General features: G+C 50.0%; 1 protein-coding gene across 1 annotated transcript; it reads right to left on the reverse strand.

Moving 5' to 3' along the window:
• Nucleotides 1-4,661: 4,661 nt before the first annotated feature.
• LOC129516191 (uncharacterized) lies at nt 4,662-8,962 on the reverse strand. The gene is given in 3 exon segments (XM_055335525.1): nt 4,662-4,768; nt 5,072-5,152; nt 5,155-8,962. Coding segments are annotated over 3 exon segments (3,990 nt in total). The 5' UTR covers nt 8,957-8,962.
• Between the last annotated feature and the right edge of the window lie 13,548 nt (nt 8,963-22,510).

Below are 22,510 nucleotides of genomic sequence, written 5' to 3' on the forward strand. Positions count from 1 at the left end.
AAAAAAGTCACTCAGCCCAGGCCATGCTCAAGGGAGGCGGCTTACACGTCACCCTCTGAGGGGAGGACTTCAAACAATTTGGGGATATGTTTTAGAGCTATCACATGTTAAAAGAAAATATATAATAACGGCAGCACCAGGGACAGAGGAGGAAAGGTAAGTGTACAACGATAAGGGCCTCATCTTGTGCATGCAGTGGTACCATATCACGTGAAGGCAGGCCACGATAAGTTAAAACCACATGCTGCAAGCCCTAGAGACAGCACTAAATTAAAAGTATATTGCTAATAAATCGATAGCAGTGATAAAAATGGATCCATAAAAATGCTCAAGTAATCAAAGAGAAGGCAGCTAAAGGAGCAAAAGGATGAAGGAGCAGGCAGGATAGGCAGCAGAGAAACAGCAAGATGGCATGCTGAAACCCAGCCACACCGGGGATTACATTACAGGTGCACGAGTAAACCCTCTAAAGAAAGCCAAATGTAATTAGCCTGGGTTTCAAAAGTAAAAGTAACACTGACACTGGTTAGAAGAAACACACTTTACACTGTAGCTATATTTAAGATATATCGTACGTATATTAAAAATAAATATCATCAGACTAATCAAAAGAGAGCTGGAAAGGCTATAATAATGTCAGACAAAATAGATTTCAGGACAAGGAATATGTACTGGGAAGACAGAGGAAATTTCAGGATAATGGGGTTAATCCACTTTCTAAAAATCCTAAATGTGTAGATATCTAATATGAACTTACTAACAGATTTAAAATATATTATGCAAATATGGGTAGAACAACAAAAAGACAAAAATGGATATGCCCACAATTATAATCACAGCCAGAGAAAACAACCAGGAAGGGTAGAGAAGGCTTGAATTACACTGTCCCCAAGGTGACCCATGGGCACTCAGGGAACCCCCCCACCCAGTGACAGCAGACTAAGCATTAGTTTCCAAGTGCAATCAAACCTTTATGAAGAGAGACTATATTAATACACTTAAGGGCAGCAGTGTGCAAGCTACTGGCCAAATCAAGTCCACTGCCTCTTTTCTGTAGATGAAGGTTTGCTAGAACACAGACATACTTGTTTACGTATGATCGATGGTGGCAGAGTTGTGAAGTAGCCATGGGGGATATATAGGGACCCATAAAGCCTTACCATCTGGTCTTCTACAGAAAAGGTTTACTGACCCCTGTTTAGGAAGATTAAAATCATAAAGATCACGTTATCCGATAACAGAAGTAATCTCTATATCAGTTACAGATCCCTGGAAAATTCTCAAGCACTGAAGAGTTAAATAACACATTTCTATATAACGCATAGGTCAAAAAATAAATCACACATTTGAGACGCCTGGGTGACTCAGTGGTTAAGCATCTGCCTTTGGCTCAGAGTGTGATCCTGGAGTCCCTGGATTGAGTCCCCACATCAGCCACCCTCTGCCTATGTCTCTGCCTCTCTCTCTCCCTCTCTCTCTGCGTGTCTCTCATGAATAAATAAAATCTTAAAAAAAAAAAAAAAAAGAAATCACACATTAAAATAGAAAATAGTTTAAAGTGAATGAAATGAAACCAACATATAAAAGTGTGTAGAATACTGATAAAAGTGTTAACTTATGGCACTAAATGCTTTTATTAGAAAAGTAGAAATGATCTCGAATCACTGATTCTACATCAAGAAACTGAAAGAAGACAAAATAAATCCAAAATAAACAAAAAGAAGGAAATAATAACCATGAAAATGAACATCAAAGAAAAAAAAACAGGAAAAACAATAGAGAAAATCAGTGAAACCAAAAGCTATTTTTTTTACAACAGAAAAATGAATTTGGTAAAACTCTGGTTGGTCAGACCATTCAGGAAAAAGCAAGGAGAAAAAAAATCTGCTGAATTGTTCAGGAATAAAGGAGAAGTTCTCACTATACATCCCACATTCTTTTTGTCTCAAGATTTTTAAAAATTTTTTTTTCATTTATTTTTAATTTATTTATGAGAGAGAGAAGGAGACACAGACTCCATGCTGAGTTGTGGATACTGAGGTCATGACCTGAGCTAAAACTGTTGGACCCTGGCTCACGGGTGCCAACGTGGCCCGGTGGACGCCCCAGAGACCCAGACCCCAGACAGGCAGATGCAATTAGCAAGAGGGTTTATTGAACGTTTGCGCAAACGGGCTCTCCGCCTCCGAGGAGGAAAAGAGCCCCGATTAGCAGTTACAGGTATCTTTTAAAAGGCAAAAGGAAAGAAACTGCCTAAAGACAAAAGAACCGCGGGAGTCTCGTAGCATCCAGGTTGATTTCGGGGAGGGTCAACATGAACCTATTCAGGGACATTCCAGTCAGGGTGTGGGGGGGGGGAACGGTTTTCTTATTGTAAACAGAATGCTTTTAGTTGCTAAAATTTCAGGAAGAAGACTGGATGGGCTGCCTCTGGATTAGGGCTGGCCCTACTTACAAGGGGGGAGGTTTCTTCATTCCCTCCTCTTGTTTGGGCTGATTTTAACCTTAAAATCTTAGGGAACATTTATTTTTTCAGTTTGGAGGGCCCGACATTGCTGAGTTAATACCAGAGCTTGGGTAATAGACAATCTTTCTCGGATGAACTGGAGCAGCTGGTTGAGGACGCAAGGGCCGAAAGTTAGCAGCAGGAGCAGGATAACTAGAGGGCCCATAATGGTAGAGATTAGGGTGGTCAACCAGGGAGACTGGTTAAACCAGCTTTCAAACCAGCCCTGCTGGGCCTCCCGGTCCCTTTGTCTTTTATTTAACCTTTCCCTGAGTTTGGCCATGGAGTCTCTGATGACTCCAGAATGGTCTGCATAGAAACAGCATTCCTCTCCCAGGGCCGCACACAGTCCTCCCTCTTTCAGGAATAGTAAATCCAAGCCTCTCCTGTTTTGAAGTACTACTTCTGAAAGTGAGGTGAGGGACTGTTCTAGCTTAGAAACGGACTGCTCTAGTGTCCGTAGATCCTCATCTACAGCTGTTTGGAGTTCAATATAATGTTGTGAGTCCTGGATCAGAGCAGCTGCGCCAGTACCCACCCCAGCAGCGACCCCTAGTCCCAACATAACGGCTAAGGTTAGGGAGACAGGTTCGCGCCGAAAACGGGTGGGAGGTTTATCATACTGATTTTCTAGAGTTTCAGCAGGGTGATAGAACACCCTGGGTATGATCTGCACCATGACACAGAAGTCATTTGAGCTATTTAGAACCTTAGCCGACACACAGGGGGTGAGGCCTTTGTTGCATGCCCACCAAGTTCCCGGCTGGGGCTCCAGGTAAGAATCAGTCCCCAAAATCGGGGTGGTAGTGTTACAGAGTCTCTGGTAGCCCCGGGGGGGTGTTCCTATGCAGGTTCCCTGTCCTGTAACTTCTGTAAGGGTGAATTGTGGTTGGGAGTCGGGTGTGCATCCCTGAGTGCTAGTGATGTTATTATAGGTCCCTGAAGTAGCAATTCCCTCATAATAAGGGGGAGGGGAAGCAAGGCAGAGCCAGCAGGATTTAGTTACATCGGGGCTGGTTCGATTAAGGGCCAGGAATGCCCCTATGATAAGATTAAACAGTCGTTGTCCCGTCTCGGGTGACGACCCAGGGGTTGGAGTGACCGCGAAGTTAGTGGGTGCGGCACTCCCTGCGGCTAGGGCCGGGGCTGGTAGTTTAGCAGGAGCTCTTTGTTCCCCGAGGACCGCGTTAGGCCCGATCGCCACGGGGTCTGGGGATTCTATTTTTAGTTTAATTCTGAATATAAAACCATCATCTGTTCTTTCTTTGTATAACCTGAGTCCCCACGTATATCCATTGGCCCAGTAAGTAGCCCTTTTTCCGGGCTCCGTGAAGGATATCCGTAGGGGATGACACCACCCTTGGCAGGGCCCATAATTAAGGGTTTTCCATTTGCTAAATGTCGGGTGAGTATAGTTAGCCTTGACAGTGATATAATCCCAGGAGGAGGAGGGCCTCCATTCTGTATCCCCCGTAGTTTCACAACCCCAATTTTTACAATAAAAATATTCCCCTCCTCCACAGGTGGGATTTAGCCTGCGATCTCTGTGGTTCCCGGGACAGACATAAAAGGGAAGAGTGCTTAGCATGGCCCTTCTGTCAGGCGTGCCACATCCTCCCCATGGGTCTAATCCCAGTCGCCCTGGAGGGCTTTCTTGGTTAGGGGCTCTAGAGGTGTCGAAGTATCCCTCTAGGTCCCATGGGCTAGGGGCCCCTATGGTTAGCTTGCATAGGTCAGGATATAGGTCAGGCCACCAGGTTCCCACGGGGGCGGTCTTAGTTATAGACCAGACCTCGTCACCCCCAGACGTTAGTACCTGCCAGGTTAACCTTTTGAGGGCATGAGGGTCACCTCTGGCGGAGGTGAAGAGCGCTAGGAGAGGTAGGAATATTACAACTGTCATTGAACAATTTTTGAAAGTCTTATCTTGAGCGGGTTTTGGGTGCGGTGGAGCTTCCATTGGAGCGGCTCGTCCGGTCCGTCCTGGCTGGCGTCAGCGGTGCTCGTTGATGGGGCGCGCTTGACGTGTGAGGCGTGGACCCAAGCAGCAATGCCGTCTACCTTTAAGGCGGTTGGGGTGGTCAGTAGGACAGTATATGGGCCCTTCCAGCGGGGCTCAAGCGTCCTGGACTGATGTCTCCTGACGTAGACGGAGTCACCGATCTGGAACGGGTGTGGGCCGGTTGTCTCTCCCGGGCGGTAGACAGCCGCAAGGGGTTTCCAGATCTGGTGCTGGATAATCTGGAGCGCCTTTAGCCTGTCCTGTAAACCGGGAGTGTTAGCAAGAGGGTCAATAGCAGAGTCTAGTAAGTCCGTTACTGGTGGGGGACCTCCATAGAGAATCTCGTAAGGAGTTAGCCCATGGCGCGCGGGAGTGTTCCGGACTCGGAACAGAACCATAGGGAGGAGTTGGACCCAGTCTCTAGTGCCAGTCTCCAATGTCAATTTAGTTAGGGTCTCTTTAATTGTTCTATTCATTCTTTCTACCTGACCTGAGCTCTGGGGTCTGTATGCACAATGTAATTTCCAATTTATCCCCAGTAATCTGGCCACCAACTGACTTACCTGGGAGACGAAGGCGGGGCCATTGTCCGACCCTATTACCTTGGGCAGTCCAAACCGCGGGAAAATTTCTTCCAGGATTTTCTTGACAACCACCTGGGCGGTTTCTCGCTTGGTGGGGAAAGCTTCTGTCCAGCCTGAAAAGGTATCTATAAACACTAGGAGGTACTTGTTACCATATTTACCTGGCTTGATTTCAGTGAAGTCTACTTCCCAATTAGTTCCGGGTCTTTCTCCCCTCATCCTGGTTCCCTCAGGCATCTTGAGGTGTTTGGTATTTACCTTAGCACAAGGTACACAAGCATCGGTTACCTGTTGGATCAGGGAGGGGAGTTTGGGAATGTAATAGGTCTGACCTTCTCTCCGGAGGAGTGCTTTTAATTTTTTGTGTCCGAGGTGAGTCCATCGGTGGAGGTGAGTCACCAGTTCTTTGGCCCTTTTCTGGGGCAGGACCGTCTTCCCTTGGTGTTTCCAGACCTTCATTTGCTCGTCATATCCTGCCCCTATTTGCTGGACGATATCTAGGTCGCTGTCTGAGTACTCGAGAGAGAGTTGCCCCGGTGTCCGGACAGCCTCTGGTACTTGTAGGGAGAGGGCCTGTGGGCCTAGTGCAGCGGCCCGTGCTGTCTCATCGGCCATCCTGTTCCCCTCTGCTACTGGGTCATTGCCTCGCTGATGCCCAGGACAGTGAATTATACTCAGTTTTCTCGGCAGAAAGAGGGAATGGAGAAGATCTTGTATTTCTTCTCTGTTTTTGATGTTTTTACCTGCTGAGGTTAGGAGACCCCTTCTACGGTATATTTCTCCATGAACATGGGCAGTTGCAAAAGCATATCTGCTGTCAGTATAAATGTTGACCTTTTTGTCCTTAGCCTTTCTTAGGGCCTGAGTTAGGGCTATAAGCTCTGCCCTTTGAGCTGAAGTCCCAGGCTCTAAGGCACTGGCCCAAATGACAGCTTTCCCATCTACCACGGCTGCCCCGGCTTTACGCTCACCATTTCGTAGAAAGCTACTCCCATCGGTGTACCAGGTTGCTTCAGCATCTGGCAAAGGCTGGTCTGTCAAGTCCCCTCTGGTGCCATGGACTTCAGCTAGGATCTGGTGACAATCATGCATTACTAGGGAGGGGGACTCGGTTTCTGGAAGCAAGGTGGCCGGGTTTAGAGATGTAGCCGTTCCAAACTGTATCCGCTCAGAATTCAGTAACATGGCCTGATAATGGGTGACCCGGGCGTTTGAGAGCCATCGATCAGGGGGCTGGCGGATGACTGTCTCTATGGCGTGGGGGGCCACCACAGTGAGGGGTTGGCCAAAAGTCAACTTGTCTGAGTCTTTTACCAGGACTGCCACAGCCGCTATTATTCGGAGACATGGGGGCCATCCTGCAGCCACGCTGTCTAATTTTTTTGAAAAGTATGCCACGGGCCTTTTCCAGGGTCCCAGTTTTTGAGTTAGGACCCCTTTTGCTATTCCATTATGTTCATCAACATATAGCGTAAAAGGCTTGGTTACATCTGGGAGGCTCAGGGCAGGGGCGGTCAATAAGGCCCTTTTTATTTTGTCAAAAGCCAATTGCTGCTCCTTTCCCCAGTGGTAGGGGGTGTTGGATTTCGTGAGAGGATATAGGGGAGCCGCCATCTCCGCAAACCCGGGTATCCAGAGGCGGCAGAACCCAGCACTGCCGAGGAACTCTCGTAGTCCTTTGGCATTAGTGGGTGCTGGGATCAGGGCTACAGCCTTTTTGCGGCTCTCCGTCAGCCACCTCTGGCCTCCTTCCAGGAGATATCCCAGATAGGTCACTTGTCTCTGGCCTATTTGGGCCTTTTTGGCAGAGGCCCTATACCCCAGTTCTCCCAGTCTCTCAAGCAGGGCCCCCGTACCTTTTACACAATCCTGTTCTGTCCTAGCCGCCAGGAGCAAATCATCCACGTACTGCAGGAGGACGAGGTCCGGATGGCCAACTCGGAAATCTGCCAAATCCCGATGCAAGGCCTCATCGAACAAAGTGGGGGAGTTTTTGAATCCCTGTGGCAGCCTTGTCCAAGTGAGTTGTCCTGAGAATCCCGTCTCAGGATCTTTCCATTCAAAAGCAAAAATAGGCTGGCTTTGAGAGCTTAACCTCAGGCAGAAGAATGCATCTTTTAGATCTAACACCGTATACCAGACATGGCTTGGGGGTAAGGTGCTGAGCAAGTTGTAGGGATTCGGCACCGTGGGATGTATGTCCTCTGTCCTCCAGTTAACCTCTCGTAAATCTTGTACCGGCCGGTAATCTCCTGTGCCGGGTTTTTTTACGGGCAATAGAGGAGTATTCCAGGGCGACTGGCAAGGTATTAAAATGCCCAATTGTAATAGTCTCTGTATATGGGGCCGAATGCCTTCTTTGGCCTCTTTGCTCATTGAATATTGCCGGATCGATATGGGGGTGGCCGAGGGTTTTAAGTTTATAATTATGGGCGGCTGGTTTACAGCTAGTCCCATTCCGGCCGTTTCCACCCAGGCCTGAGGGTAGTTAGTGAGCCATTCAGAATCTAGGGGCTGCACGGACGGTGGAGAGTCCTCGTGCAGCCGGTGTTCATCCTCTAGGCGCAAGGTCAGTACCTGGAGGGGCTGCCCTCCCGCGCCAGTAATAGTGGCCCCTTTTTGCTGAAAATGTATCTGGGCCCCTACTTTTGAAAGAAGGTCTCTGCCTAGGAGAGGGTAAGGGCAGTCTGGGACCAGTAAGAAGGAATGCGTTACTTGCCCAGTGCTCAGGTGGACCTTCCGTTCGGTTGTCCATCGATAAAACTTGCCTCCAGTAGCCCCCTGAACCCAAGACGTTTTAGAGCTCAAGGGTCCTTTTGCCTCAGTTAAAACTGAATGTTGAGCTCCCGTATCGACCAGGAAGGTCACCGGCTGTCCCCCCACTTTAAGGGTTATCCGAGGCTCAGGGGGGGGTTCCTGGCCCTGACACCCCTAATCTTCATCTTCTAGGGACAAAACAGGAATGGGCTTCTTTTTAGGTCCCTGCGTTTGGCCCTTCCTTGGGCAATCTTTAACCCAATGTCCTTTTTCCTTGCAGTAGGCACACTGGTCTCGTTCAACCCGTGGTCCTCTTTTGTCTCCCAGGTCCCTACTCTGTCCTGACTTACTCTGCCCTGAGCCCTGTACTACGGTGGCCAGTATCCTAGTCAGCTCTTTGTTACGTCTTTTATCTCTCTTATCCTCCCGTTCCTCTTGCTCTTTACGGATCCTTTCCTCCCTTTCCTCTAGAGTTTCTCGCTTGTTAAAAACCTTCTCTGCCTCTTTCACTAAGTCCTGTAAGGTGTACCCCTGAAGTCCCTCCAACCGTTGTAACTTATTACGAATATCCGAGGCCGACTGTCCAATGAAGGACATAATTACATCTGGTTGGCGGTCTTCAGCCAAGGGGTCAAAGGGAGTATACATGCGGTAGCCTTCTATTAACCTCTCCAGAAAACCTGCCGGCGTCTCCTCTTTTCCCTGCACTATAGCACGTACCTTTGCCAAATTGGTGGGGCGACGCCCTGCCCCTTTGAGACCCGCTAGGAGTACCTGGCGATAGAGACGGAGCCGCTCCCTACCAGCAACAGTGTCGTAGTCCCAGGTCGGGCGAACCAAGGGGAAAACATCCTCAATCTCATTAGGCAGCTGGGTTGGCCTCCCGTCCGCCCCCGGGACGTTTTTCCGAGCTTCGAGGTACACGCGCTGTCTCTCCTCCGTGGTGAGGAGAGTCTGCAGGAGCTGTTGGCAGTCATCCCAGGTCGGCTGGTGGGTCAACAGAATTGACTCAATTAATCCGGTTAGCGCCTGGGGGTCTTGGGAGAAGGAGGGGTTATGAGTTTTCCAGTTGTAAAGGTCAGAGGCAGAGAACGGCCAATATTGCATCTGGCCGCCTACTGACCGGAGGGGAAATGCCTGGGAGGTCCAGACGTCTTCCGACTCTCCCCCGCGCTCTCGCCGAAAGCGGAGGCGACTGGCGAGCGGGGGTGAAGCGAGGGGTTGCCCCTCTGCCCCCGTAGAGTCGGGGGACGGAGCTGAGGGAGCGGAGGGAGAGGTAGGGGCCTCCGAGCGGGGCGTTGGGGGTTGGGCATAAGGGGGAGGGGAGGAGTCCAAGAGAAGGAGACTGTCCTGGTCCCCTGGGAGCACAGGCGGCTCCTTAGGTTTTGATTCAGGAAATTTTAGGGGGCAAAGGGTGGATGGAGAGGAGGGACGGGGAATTGGGGGAGTGTGGCAGGGAGGGAGTGAGGGTCTCGGGCCCGGTCCCCCTTGAGAAGGGATAAAGCAATTTATCCAGGGGGGGGGATTCTTAGCGAGATCCTCCCATACTATGATGTACGGCACCTGATCGAGGTGTCCATTGGGTCCTGGCTGGAAGACCAGGGCCTTCACCTGCAAGATAATATCAATATTAAAAGTTCCGTTCCTGGGCCACCCGACGTTGAAAGCCGGCCACTCTGAGGAGCAGAAGGTGACCCATCTTCGTCTTCTGACTTCGACCGAAAGATTGTGTGCCCGGCCGGCGACTTCTTTCCAGTGATCTAGAGTGAGGCTTAAAGGGGTGGTTACAGTCTGCCCCATGGGTGTAGAGAAGGGGTGAGCGGTGAGGAGGAGGACAGGAAAGGAAGAGAAACACGGAACGAACAGACGCACACGAACGACAGGACTGGCGCGGCAGATTCAGATGGGAGCGGTCGCGAACAACGACCTTCCCTGAAGAGGAGGGAGTGCCGGGGCTCCGTTCCTCTTCCAGACCACTCCGGAGTCCGACTCCGGAGGGGGACCAGGGGTCTCGGGCACGTCTGCCTCCCCCGCTGGTCCAAATACAGAATACAGAGTACAGCGTCCTGCAGGCACAATACAGACCCGGCACAAAACAGACCCGGCCAGTCAGACAAACGGACGAGACAGATATGACATTTAGCGAGCTCGGTCTTACCTCCTACCGGTCTTAGGATTGAGTCTGGGGCGTCTCAGATCCCGGACGAGCCCCCAAATGTTGGACCCTGGCTCACGGGTGCCAACGTGGCCCGGTGGACGCCCCAGAGACCCAGACCCCAGACAGGCAGATGCAATTAGCAAGAGGGTTTATTGAACGTTTGCGCAAACGGGCTCTCCGCCTCCGAGGAGGAAAAGAGCCCCGATTAGCAGTTACAGGTATCTTTTAAAAGGCAAAAGGAAAGAAACTGCCTAAAGACAAAAGAACCGCGGGAGTCTCGTAGCATCCAGGTTGATTTTGGGGAGGGTCAACATGAACCTATTCAGGGACATTCCAGTCAGGGTGTGGGGGGGGGGAACGGTTTTCTTATTGTAAACAGAATGCTTTTAGTTGCTAAAATTTCAGGAAGAAGACTGGATGGGCTGCCTCTGGATTAGGGCTGGCCCTACTTACAAGGGGGGAGGTTTCTTCAAAACCAAGAGTCAGATGCTTAACTGATGGAGCCACCCAGGTGCCCCTATACCCTACATCCTTTAAAAAGGTTATAAAGGAATATTATAAAAGTTGATAAACTCAAAAACTTAGGTAAAAGAGGCTAATTTGCTGCATGGCCAACCTACCCAAGGTAAGTCAAGAAAACACGGGTGCAGAGTAAATGAAACCCTTGCACACTGTTGATGAGATCCCAGAATTATACAGCATCCTACGGAAAACCACCTGGCAACTTCATATAACGTCAAACACACACTTGCTGCTGGTCCATTGACCACACTCCAGGGTGTTACCCAGGGGAAATGAAAAGCCATCACTACGTAAAGACTCGTGTGCCAATACTACTCTTACCTTTGTTCGTTATGGGCAAATCTTGACAATGCTCCAGCATTCGTGAACTGATGAATGAACAAACAGTGGGTTGCGTCGTCACAAAATGGAACACTATTCTGTGAGGAAAAGGAATTAACGGTAGATACAATTTCACCATTAGAACATGCTAGATAATGTTTCAACTGTGGTGACAAAAAGAAAAAAGCAGGGGCTGCCAGGAACCCACCTGGTGGTCAGCAGAGGGAGCTGACTGCGTAATAAAGGACATTTCTGGAGTATAAGAATGTTCTATGTGATGATTGTGGGGCCAGTGACAGCAGCAGACATGCTTGTCAAGCTTCATCAAATCATACATGCAAGTTGATAAATTCTACCACACAATAAAAAATGACTTTTAAGAATGAGAAATTCCAGTGGACGGGGGACAGAAGCCTGGGGTGACACAGGGTGACCCCAGCACAATGTGAGTCAGCGTATCAGCCCTGAGGGGACCCTGGCCCTGGCCGGGATGTTGGGTGGGCAGAGCAAGCTGCCAGGTCACTGAGGCTTCATAGGAGCCTGGTGAACATCTTTGAAGTGTCAGATTTTAAATCCTGCTAGAAAAAGGCAGCACAATCCAGTTATTGATCAACAAATAAAAATTACAAATAACGGGGCGTCTGGGTGGCTCAGCTGGTTAAGTGCCTGCCTTTGGCTCAGGTCATGATCCAGAGGTCCTGGGATCGAGCCCCATGTCAGGCTCCCTGCTCCGTGAGGAACCTACTTCTCCCTCTCCTCCCTGCTCATGCTCTCTCTCGTTCTGCCTCTCTCGCTCTCTCCAATAAAATAAGTAAATCTTTTTAAAAATTACAAATAGTACTATTTCACTGTATTATGAATATTTCTCCCTTGCAAAGACAAATTGTACGGTGTCCTGTATCCGAGACAACAGAAGCCACTTAACCACTTTCCAGTGCTGCCAAACATGCAGCATCTACTCTGAATGCAGATGCTGTTCCTAGAAAACACTGAATGGAAATTCTCAAAGGAGGAAGGGGTCCGTGCAGAATTTCCTGATTCTGGTAAGTCCCTTTCAAGGCCTTGTTATTTTCAGTTTCCCTGAGAATTGCTGCTGTAAGAAAGTGCTGGCACTTCTAGGAAGCAATCTTATCCCTCAGGTATGCAGAGAAAGGCAGCCTTGAGGACCCCTGTCCTGTGGTTTGAACAACGCAACCCTAAATGCTGTGGTATATTCAGTGGGTCAGATGTCCAGGCGTGTGTCACCAGGTGGCCTGGTGGTCATGCGCTGTCTCAGTCTGCTCGGCTCTACAACAGAAGCCACAGGCATTTATTGGCTCGAGGTTCTGGAGGCTGGAAGGTCAAGATCAAGGTGCCAGCAAATTCAGTGTCCACTGAGAGCTGGCTTCCTGCCTTGTAAACAGTTTCCTCCCATGGAACCAGCAGGGAGGGAGAAGGAGGGAAAGACAGAGAGAGATGGTGGGTGGGGGGGGGGAGAGGGACCAGAGCAAGGGAGACAGAGACAGAGAGAAAGAACCAATTTCTCCTCTTCCTCTGCATATGAAGGCCCCAATCCCAACACGGAGTCTCATCTAAACTAATTGTCTCTCGAAGGCCAAGTGCCATCAGGCTGGGGGGTCAGGGACTGAACACAGGAATTGTGGGGGAGACACATTCAGGCTGTAACAAGTGGTAAACGATGCCCTGACAAGAAGTAGGCTTGTGGGTGAGACAGGAGCAGCCCGGGGGGAGATGGGGAATCAACACCCCTGCTTTCTTGAGGCAACGGGGAGTTGTTGATAAAGATGGAACAGGAGGGGCATCTGGGTGGCTCGGGGGTTGAGCATCTGCCTTCAGCCCAGGGCATGACCCCTGGGTCCTGGGATCAAGTCCCGCATCGGGCTCCCTGCATGGAGCCTGCTTCTCCCTCTGCCGGTGTCTCTGCTTCTCTCTCTCTCTGTCTCTCATGAACAAACAAATAAAATCTTAAAAAAAAAAAAAAGATAGGAAAGGAGGAGGTAAGGCTGGCAGAGGTGTGTGGGGTGCAGCAGGGACAGGTGACAAGGGAGAGGAGGGCAGGTGCACCCACTATGAATATTCTGTCCAGATGAACGGTAGCCCCCACATATTTGGCTCATGTGATAAACACAGACGAGCGGGGTCGGGGAACAGTGGCATTAGCGCTCCCCTTCCATCCTGCAGCTCACAGGCGAGTCCTCCCAGCTCCCTGCTTCCCCGGGTTGATAGAGGTGATCCCACTTTTCCTTTAGTGGTGGACCATCGACATACATGGTATCTTGGCATTCGGAGTTCGCGTTTCCAGTGTCAGCATGAATGGGTTTTACAGTTTCTGGAACAAGAATTAACCCGCGAGTCCCCATGCCGTCCACCCCACCGCCCCGTGAAAGGCAAATGCTCAAGCCATCATTCTCCAGACCAAGGAAGTGCTCCCAGTCACCAATTTCTAATTGAGTGATTGACTCTGTACAACAGAGGTAAAGGCTCCTGCTAAATGCGGTGCAGCTGGATGCGCCTTCGCTCCGCGGAGACACCCCCGGAGGGCGGGCACGAGGCTCCGCGACAGGCACCTGGTCTTCCACGCGTCTCTGGGATGCAGCGACCTTTGCTTGGCTGGCAGGCAGAGGCGTTTGGGACTCTTGTCCAGACGCTTCCACAGGGCAAAGCCTCAGGGTGAAGGACCTGGCTTTCCAGGGCCTCTGGCTGGGCTCTCAATGCCGCCCCCTCCAGGCCCAGACCCCCACTCTGCGCTTCACGTCTCCCCAGGCAGGGCCACCGTCACCGGCACAGACCCTGGGGCTGGGCCACCAGCTCTCATGTAAACAGCATGTGTTCTGGCAATAAGTATCGAGGGCTTTCAGAACATTCATAATTTTTCATTCCGTACTGGCATTTTCCAAGAAAACCTCCTGAGAGTCTGAGAATACTGTCGGGGGCAGGGATGCACAGAGCTGTGTAATTACTAAAAATGTTTTTTAATAATGGGAGACTTGGAGATAATTTAGAAATTCAACAGTAGGGTGCATGTTTTATAAACCGCGATTCATCAATTCTATGGACTATTATGCAGCCATGAAATGATGGGCATAATAATTTTTTGCCATGCGTCACTATTTTCATGTATTTTCTTCCCAATATCTCTTCAGGTTTCTTTCTTTTTTATTAAGTACATATAATGTTAACTGTAATCAACAGTGGTTGCCTTCTCCACTTTTCTTCTGTGTCTTCCTGACTCCCAGCTGAAAGAGAATGAGCCCTGTCGGGGGGGGGGGCCTCCTGGAGCCCCAAAATGGAACCATTGTGGTTATTACATGTGAGTTTTGCTTTCAAACCCTCCATTTAAGCTAAAGGACACACACACACACACATGCCTGTAACATACCTGGTCCCGCATCAGTGGCCTGCTGTGGGCTTCAAGGAAGAAGGACAGGCCACGCAGTGGACCACCCTGAGTTATAGCAAAAAAGCATCTCTCCTCACCTCTCTAAGGGGAAAAGGGGACCCACTGCATTCAGAGTTTGGAGGTAGAGAGGCTGGTGAGGATCTGTCCCAGGGCCCCTGGACCCTGTTAGTGAGAACACATCCTTTGCCACAGGTGCTCGCACCTGTGCTCCCATCCCACAGCCTCATGCTCCCGAGGCTCCAGCCACACAGCAGCCTTCTCATTGTCCCCAAACCCAGGCACATCTGTCTCCCAGCAGGCCCGGTGCCTGTGCTCCCCTGGAGAAGCCCAGCCCCAGCCCTTACATGCTGGTCTTCCTTCCAAAGCCACATCCTCGGAAAGGCCTTCCCGAACTATCCTGCAAAACCCACCTGATCCCACCTCCACAGTCTGTCCCCACAATTAATTTGCCCCAGGACATTTACCAGGGTCCTTGTCTAGTTTGTACCCCAAGTTCAACGAGGGCCACTGACCAGGTATGTCCCCTAGTAGGAATGAGCTCCAGCAGCAGACCAACCCCGGAGACCATGTTCCCTCCGGTCCTCCCTTCTTCTCTTGCCTACTCCTCCTCCTCCTCTCAAGCCCTGGCACCTGCCGAGTGGAGAGAGGCCGTCTTACTCAGAGCAGCTCGACAGTCTTCCTGAAAGCACTCCTTTCCGACATTAGGATGATGCCAGGACACAGAAGCTGGCTAAGAACCAGGACACCAGGGATCTGGCTTCTGTTTTTGCTGTTTCTCATAAAAAATCATGTCATAATTCTGCTTCTGTTTCCACATTTGTCAAACAGCGGGGAGAAGTACCACCTATTTCATGAAGGTCAATAAATGAGAAAAGCCCTTCCAAACCCAAAGCACCTACTGTTTCCTGGGAAGGGGCGCAGGAGGCTGTCTCCGACCCCCCGCTGAAGCCCTCTCCTGTCTGGAGGACTTCCAGTCCAAGTCACAAGGGCATCTCTGGTTTCCGCTCTGCTTCCTCGGTATCGGAGGCACTGCTATTTTTACCCGAACCACTGCCGGGGCTTGGAGTCCTATCGACCCGAGCCACTGCTGGACGGCCCTCCTGGAGGGGGCCACGCTCCGGCCCTCTCTGCCTTTGGCTCATCCTCATCTTCCTCTAACAGGCACGGGCGGATCCTGGTCTCCACGGCAGGGAACCAGAATGAGCCTAATGGATCCTAGGTCCCAGCGATGCCACTGATGAAGCGTCCCTTGGTCTCTGTCACCACACCCAGCTTGTCTGCAGGGAGTCATCAGGCTGCCCCACACCACTCATGGGTGGTTCCAAATCCAAACTGGTGGAGCATCAGGGAGGTGGGGGGCAGAGGCCTAAATGTGACAACCTCCCTCTCACCCCTTCCCAGGGGATCCCTGCCCCGGCCCAGGGTCCTCCTAGAGGCTCTGAACACAGCCAGGACTCATGAACCAGCCATGCAGGCACTCAAATTCCCATTCTGACACTCACTACCCCAGAGACTTAGACCAAGTTACTCAGCAGGCTCGGTTTTCTCTCCTGCAAAATGGGACACATAATACAATTCACATGGTATTAGAGAATTCCAGTGCACACCAATTTTCTAGGATAATTTCTGGGACCCAAGTAGATGCTCATCAACTCCTCCCATCCTCTGTCATGCAGGCTGTGGGTCTCTGTTGGAGGCCAGCCCCACTCACACCCCACAGAGCCACGGGATGACGAACGTTAACATGACAAAGCCATGGAGCATCCTGCATCAGGATATGAGCACAACCCAAGACTCCAAGAGATATGACCAATCTCTTTCAGGCCAACGTGAAATCCAAGGATTAGGTAAAATGGCTGTGTCTGACTCCCAAGTAACGATGTTCCCTCCAAACAACCCTCCCTCACCTCCCCCTGCATCCCTCCTGCCCACATCCTTCTTGCCTCCCCTTCCTTGTCAAAGTCACCTCCGCTCTAAGGCTTAACAGTTCAGAGTCGACTCCGACGCTCCCGACTTCACGCCGTTTGGTGGCCCGGCCCCCACCGACCTTTACTCCTCCCTTCCCATCCACCCTGCCCATCCTCAGTGTTACTAGGACACCGTGAAAACTATTGAGGACTGGAGACAGACAGGAGGGAGAAGCCAGGGAAGGCGATGACCCAGAGTGTAAAGGTTGCAATGAGATCACTCTCATGCTTTCCAATATTCTTCATGAACTCTATTCTCACCCTCTAAATGCTCGGATGTGCAGGGGAACCTCAGTCTGAAATGCAAATAGGGGCTCCCCGTCCTGCGTGGAGTTAGTGCCACAATCATTTGAATCTTGGGATTCACTCAAGCTCTCCATCTTAAAAAGGCAAAGCATTAACACAAGAAAAGGTCAAGATTTCTCTTTTCTAAATTGTGTAAGTAGAATTGCAGGTACCCAAATTGTACCATGATGCCTTTTTAAATCAGAAACGTGAAGATCACTTCCCTTCGGGTTATTCTTTCCTTAAGAAGAGGCTCCTGCGCAAGCAGGTGGAGGACTTTCTCTGTTCCTGTTCAGTCCATAGAAAGGAGAGTAAAGGGCATTCTCCAAGAGGGAAACAGCCCCTTTGGAAGACTGCCTCACAGCAGACCATGCGTTCGGGCAACAGAGGAGTGACCTGACCTGCACTGTCATCCCCCACACACCCGCCCCTGCTCCGGGTTTCACCAGGACACCCCATGCCCCCAGTACTCGCGTGTGCCTTTTCTCCAGCTGTGGAGGGTGAAGGACATTACACTGAAGACACATACGGCCTCTCACACCCACTTCTACTCATCCTCCCAGAGGATGCTGATACAGCTGGGAGACTGGCAGCAGAGGATGGGGTTACCATTTCCAGATCCAAGGAGCCAAGAAGAAAGTGCATCCTAGTAAAGCTAGGGGCCCCCCAACAGAGCTGAGCCTGTGGAGGGAAGAGCCATTACCAGATCCAGGAGCTAGAGGTTGGGGGAACAGCAGATCAAACCCCCACCCCTCTCTGTCCCAGCCGTGCCTATGTCTGAACCAATGGGCACAGCTTCAGCGCAAACAAGCACACAACCACCTTTGGTGCGTCCAGAGAAGACCAAGAGGGTGAAGAATGGGTGAGTGTGGCAGCAATGAAGGATCATCACCAATATGTCTATTTTTGAGAAAGTACGATGGATAGTAAAGCCTGCTAATTGACCTTCTGTTCTGTCTCTCTAGCTGTCACACTTATCAAAAACCTAAATTCAGACTAAAGGAAAAAGCCAAATGCACCCACGTTTGCCTAATGAGAGAGGAAATGCCTGTACCGAGAAAACAGAGTCAAGCATTGACTTTTTCAATGGAAACTACAAGGCAGCCTGCAAGGTAGAGATGATAGACAGAGATAGATAGAGATAGAGATAGAGATAGAGATAGAGATAGAGATAGAGATAGAGATAGAGATAGAGATGAGAGAGAGAGAATGGGAGGAAGAGAAACAGTGCGATGACCAAGTACATCATAACCACAATCTTCTCCTGTCTGACCCTCTGAGCTGTGATTTGCTTAGCAAAGCCCTGAGTTAGCACCAGATCCGTATTTTAACAGCTTCCTATGAAGAAAACCTAAAGTCTATTTGCTGACAGCTATTTCAATGAAGCAGTTTAGTTTTTCCTTTTTCTTTTTTTTAAAGATCTTATTTATTTATTCATGAGTGACATAGAGAGATAGACTGAGACACAGGCAGAGGGAGAAACAGGTTCCACGCAGGGAGTCCAATGTGGGACTCAATCCTAGGACCCTGGGATCACACCCTGAGCCGAAGGCAGATGCTCAACCACTGAGGCCCCCCAGGGTGCCCCAGTTTTGTTTTTTCAATCAACATTTAAATAAATGGAGAGATTGTGCTGGCTGTAGTCCCAGGAGGCTTAAAGTCAACCACTGCCCCAGAAAGGAACTCCACGGTCCCACACATCCATGTTCCCAGTCCTCGGGAAATGAGCTTTGTCTCAATGGCAAATCTCCATCCATCTCCAGCCACAGGACATCACACGCTTCTGGCCATGTTTACGGTCCACCTCCCCCCAGAGTGTGAGCCCCACCACTTGGGGCTCCAAGTGGGCCGACGTGCTTGTCTCCTCCTCTCCCTGCTGTATTCCCTCACCTAGACCACTGCCAGCACATACACAGCAGGGGTTCAGAAATCATTAACTCAGTGAACAAAGAAATGAATGCAAGATCGGTGAGACTTCCAGGTCTAAACAAGACACCATTTCTACAGAATCCATGTCCAGACCCCCCAGGGCTGACATTAACCCGAGAATCCCATCTTTGGGTCAACATTACCATTACCGGTGGCTGTTCTCCTCTGCACACAGGTTCAACTTTAGCTTTTCTCAGACCCAAGAAGCACCCGAAGGAACAGGATCAGGAAGTACTAGCTTTCTCTGGGCGGGACCTCCTACCGCTGCTGGAGGTGGCAAAAACCTCTGTACATGCCCCAAGGTAAATTTCATAAAGTCAACAACGCTGTGAGCACCTTATGATACGAGACCCTTCCTCAATGATTATTGCGCATCCACTCCTGCAAAGCTCTGTGGCCCCCAGTGGACTGGCCATTGGCCTGGCCAGAGAGAAGGGGTTGGAAAGTGATTCTAACACCACAGAATCGTGAAACCATAATGAGGATGGTAACTGGTGTGCGAACAGGTTTCCAGAAGTTCTCTTCTAATCTCCAGCCATGCACACGAGCATAGGAGATCCAGGTTTTTACCCTCTTCCTTCTGATTCATCTGATGTATCTCACATCAGTATCCACAGGACAATAAGGAAACACACCAATATGTTCCTCTGCAGATGTAATTATGTAAGCTTCTGGCAACAAATAAACTCCTAGCTAATGCAAAACTTGTTTTCAAAATGTCTTTTTTTCTCCCTCTCTTTTTCTGCCCATTATTCTACAAATAAATACTGAGTGTGCCAGGAAGTTGCTCAATTATTCATGCACTAAACTTTTTAAGTGTAGCTGGGAAAGACAATCTCCTTGAATTTACCTACTTGCCCGAAAGCAATGTGTTATTCATTGGCAGAGGGGTTTCTCCGAATTCATCTTGTTTACCTGTCAGTAGTGTGTCTCCAAGTGAAGTACCTCAAAATGCATTTTCAACCACTTAATTTCACCCCAGTTAGTGTCTGTCTTTCTCAAGCCCAAATTAAAGGAGTCTACCCCATTCAGCTGTTGAAGCTGGGGTCAGATATACACACTATCAGCATCCACAAGCAGACACCCCCGTCACTCCCCCCACAAGCCACAAGATGCGAGGTATGATGAAGAAATGGCAGTGCAGTCAACATGAAAGATCCTGTTTCTTGCCAAGTACCATCACGTGTCAGCTCTGTGACCTTAGCAGTTGTTCAACCCCCTCTAGGGCTCCATTTTCTCTCATTTTACAACTAACGCCTTAGAAAAGTAATACACACTCTGCCTGCCTCACAAGACTGAGCTTACATATATTTAAATGTTACATGTGTTTAAGAGATGACTTTATGGAAGTATGTGCCTATGAAAATACCTACTTTCCCTAAAGTAGGTGTTTGCATGCATCTCCCAGAGAGCAAAACAAAAACATCCCTGGCTCAGGCAGGTTTCATGGGCTCCAGTCTTATTCCCAGCTGCGGAGCCTATGGGTCACTCCTCTTAGTGACTAATTTCACAGACATTTATGTGGATGTTGTATGTGGCCAATGCAGGGAAGGATACCAGGAATAGAACTATTTCCTGCCCTTATGAATGGAGAGAATATCGTAAGAACTAGAAAAGTAGGAAGGGAAGCTGGTTAAATGGCAGGTTAATAAGCTATTCCAATATTTCAGACAAAAAAAAAAAAAAGAAGAAGAAGATATGACGTCTCTAAGGCAGTGGGGCAGACAACAGGCTGGAAGGTACAGTGGAGTGGAAAAGGGCCAATGGCGTCTGGCGATGTTTTGGGCGTGGATGGGACGGTCAGATCAATGGCGGCCAGTGGTGGGGACCTAAAGAATGGAGCAGACTGAGATGAATGGAAGGTACAAAGCTAAGATTTTGTTGAAAGTGGAGAGGGTACCATGGCGTGCATAACCAGAGGACACAACTCTGCAGACCCAAGAAAGCCAGGAGCTGGTAGAGGAGTTGGAACAAGAACCCCACCCAGATGGACAAAACATATTAAGAATCTTACCAACTAGAATCCCGGTCACCTGAGGGCTGTCAGGGAGCATTGGGGAGGCTCAGCGTGACACCAGCCATGCCTTCCTGCAAAGGGGCTGGCAGGCGAGTCCCCTGACAAAACATGAAGGCAGCTGTCTCGGGCACGGATTCAGCTGCAGGTTTGCCAGTCACTTTGCATTCAGCCTTGAGCTCATCGGGCAAATCTCTATGAGCTGTCCCACTTCCTTTACCCTGGGAGGCTTAAAATCATAAGAGGGGCACCTGGGTGGCCCAGTCAGTTGAGCACTAGATTCTTGATCTCAGCTCAGGTCATGGTCTCAGGGTCGTGAGATCGAGCCTGCATTGAGCTCTGCACCTGATTCTCTCTCTCTCTCTTCCCACCTACCTCCAAGAGCACTGTGTATAAGTGAATGAATGAATGAACGAATGAATGAATGAAGACACTTGTATTTCTCACTTATGGCCAAAAATATGCATCTATACCTGGGGCCCAGCATTCAGAGGAACTGGATCTCACATCTGTGAGCAATGTTTCATACCCAGGGAGCTGAGGGCCCAAATGAAGAAGTGCCTGGTCAAGGGCACACGGCGAAGGTGGCAGGGCTGGTCTGAAAATCTGGGCTCTGTGCCTCCAAATATAGCATCCCAGCAAGGGTTGGATGCCTTGTTAACGTATTTGTTGGACAACTATCCAAATGCGCTGGATGCTTAAGAGAATGACAAAGAGGCAGTAGCGCTGCCTTCACGGAACTCGCTCCACCAAACCACTCAGTGTCAGATGTTTTCTGGTAAACAGCTAAACACTGGCTTCTCCAGGGAGACTGTGTTCTCCATCTGCCTGACGGGGTCACCATAGGATATCAGAACTCATCAGTGTTAGAAGCAGCCCATTTCATGACATCAGAATGCACAAAGAAAGCCTTGATTTCTTCTGTCCTCAGGTTTCCCACACGTCACACAAGGACTTACCGTGTATCCCGGCTCCCTTGTCCCTTCTTTCCTCCATTATCTGTAATAATCTGGAATCCCAGCCTTGGCTGGCTCTTCACAGATGGGACTTTGAGTCTGAGAAGAGGCAACCTTGCCTCCTTGGTGGCCAATTCTAGGCTCTACAGAGGGGCAAGCCCGGCACTGCCACCCTCTCGGCATCCACCCAGAGAGGGAAAGGAAGACGTTCCCCTCAGTTTTTGGCAAATAAAGGGAGAGAGGGGAAGAATGGGGTGTGCGCACACCTGGGATGCCTGCAGAGTTAGGCTGTTGGCCCGGCACCCTGTTGATCGTCACCTGCTCATGGTGCTGCTGTGGTGCCCATCCCCCAGGTGGCATCTCCTTCCCCAGGATAGAACCCGTCTCTCCGGGAGGACGTGGCACCAGGCACTCCTGGCTTGCTACTGAAGCCATAATGCCGTGGTTCACACCAGAACTCTATCACATAAGTATTTATATATACGTATTAGTACAAAGAGGAAGTAAATTAAATCAACTTCCATCCTTCCTGGCAACTCTCAAAGGTTGTTAAAGGTAATCGAGCTCCTAAGACCCAACAACGCTTCTCACATCCCTTTTTACCGCCTCCAAAATCTTCCTTCATCCTGTCCTCTTGATACTGTGCCTTCATTCCACGCATGTTTGAAAACGGACAAATGACCTTGCCTCCCACTCTACTCATTCTGGCTCCTTCTAGTCTTTACTACTGCTGTCCTTTCTGCCCCTCGGTTCTTCGTTTTGGACACAGCCCCATTTCCTGAGTCTTTCCTTTCTCCTTTGGCTCCAGTCCATCCACCTGTCTCCTCCTTCACCTCTGCTCACAAATGCCTGACGCACCTGCTGGCCTGGCAGACATCGGCGGTGCGGGGAAGGGCATGAGCCCCCCTGAAGCGTCAGGACTCTTGGGTGGGCCAGCAAGAGGCAAAACTGGGAATGTGCTCCCACTGGAAGGCTCCATCGAAGCCGCCCCTGCTCCAGCGTGCTGTGTGCCTTCTCTGGTGCCTGTCCTGGCCTCCTGCACGTCTGTGGTCACCAGAATATACAGGAAATGATCTCTAAAACTCATGAATGAGACTTGAAATCCTTTC

The sequence above is a fragment of the Nyctereutes procyonoides genome, unplaced genomic scaffold (assembly GCF_905146905.1).
Source record: "Nyctereutes procyonoides isolate TBG_1078 unplaced genomic scaffold, NYPRO_anot_genome, whole genome shotgun sequence".
Taxonomy (NCBI): domain Eukaryota; kingdom Metazoa; phylum Chordata; class Mammalia; order Carnivora; family Canidae; genus Nyctereutes; species Nyctereutes procyonoides.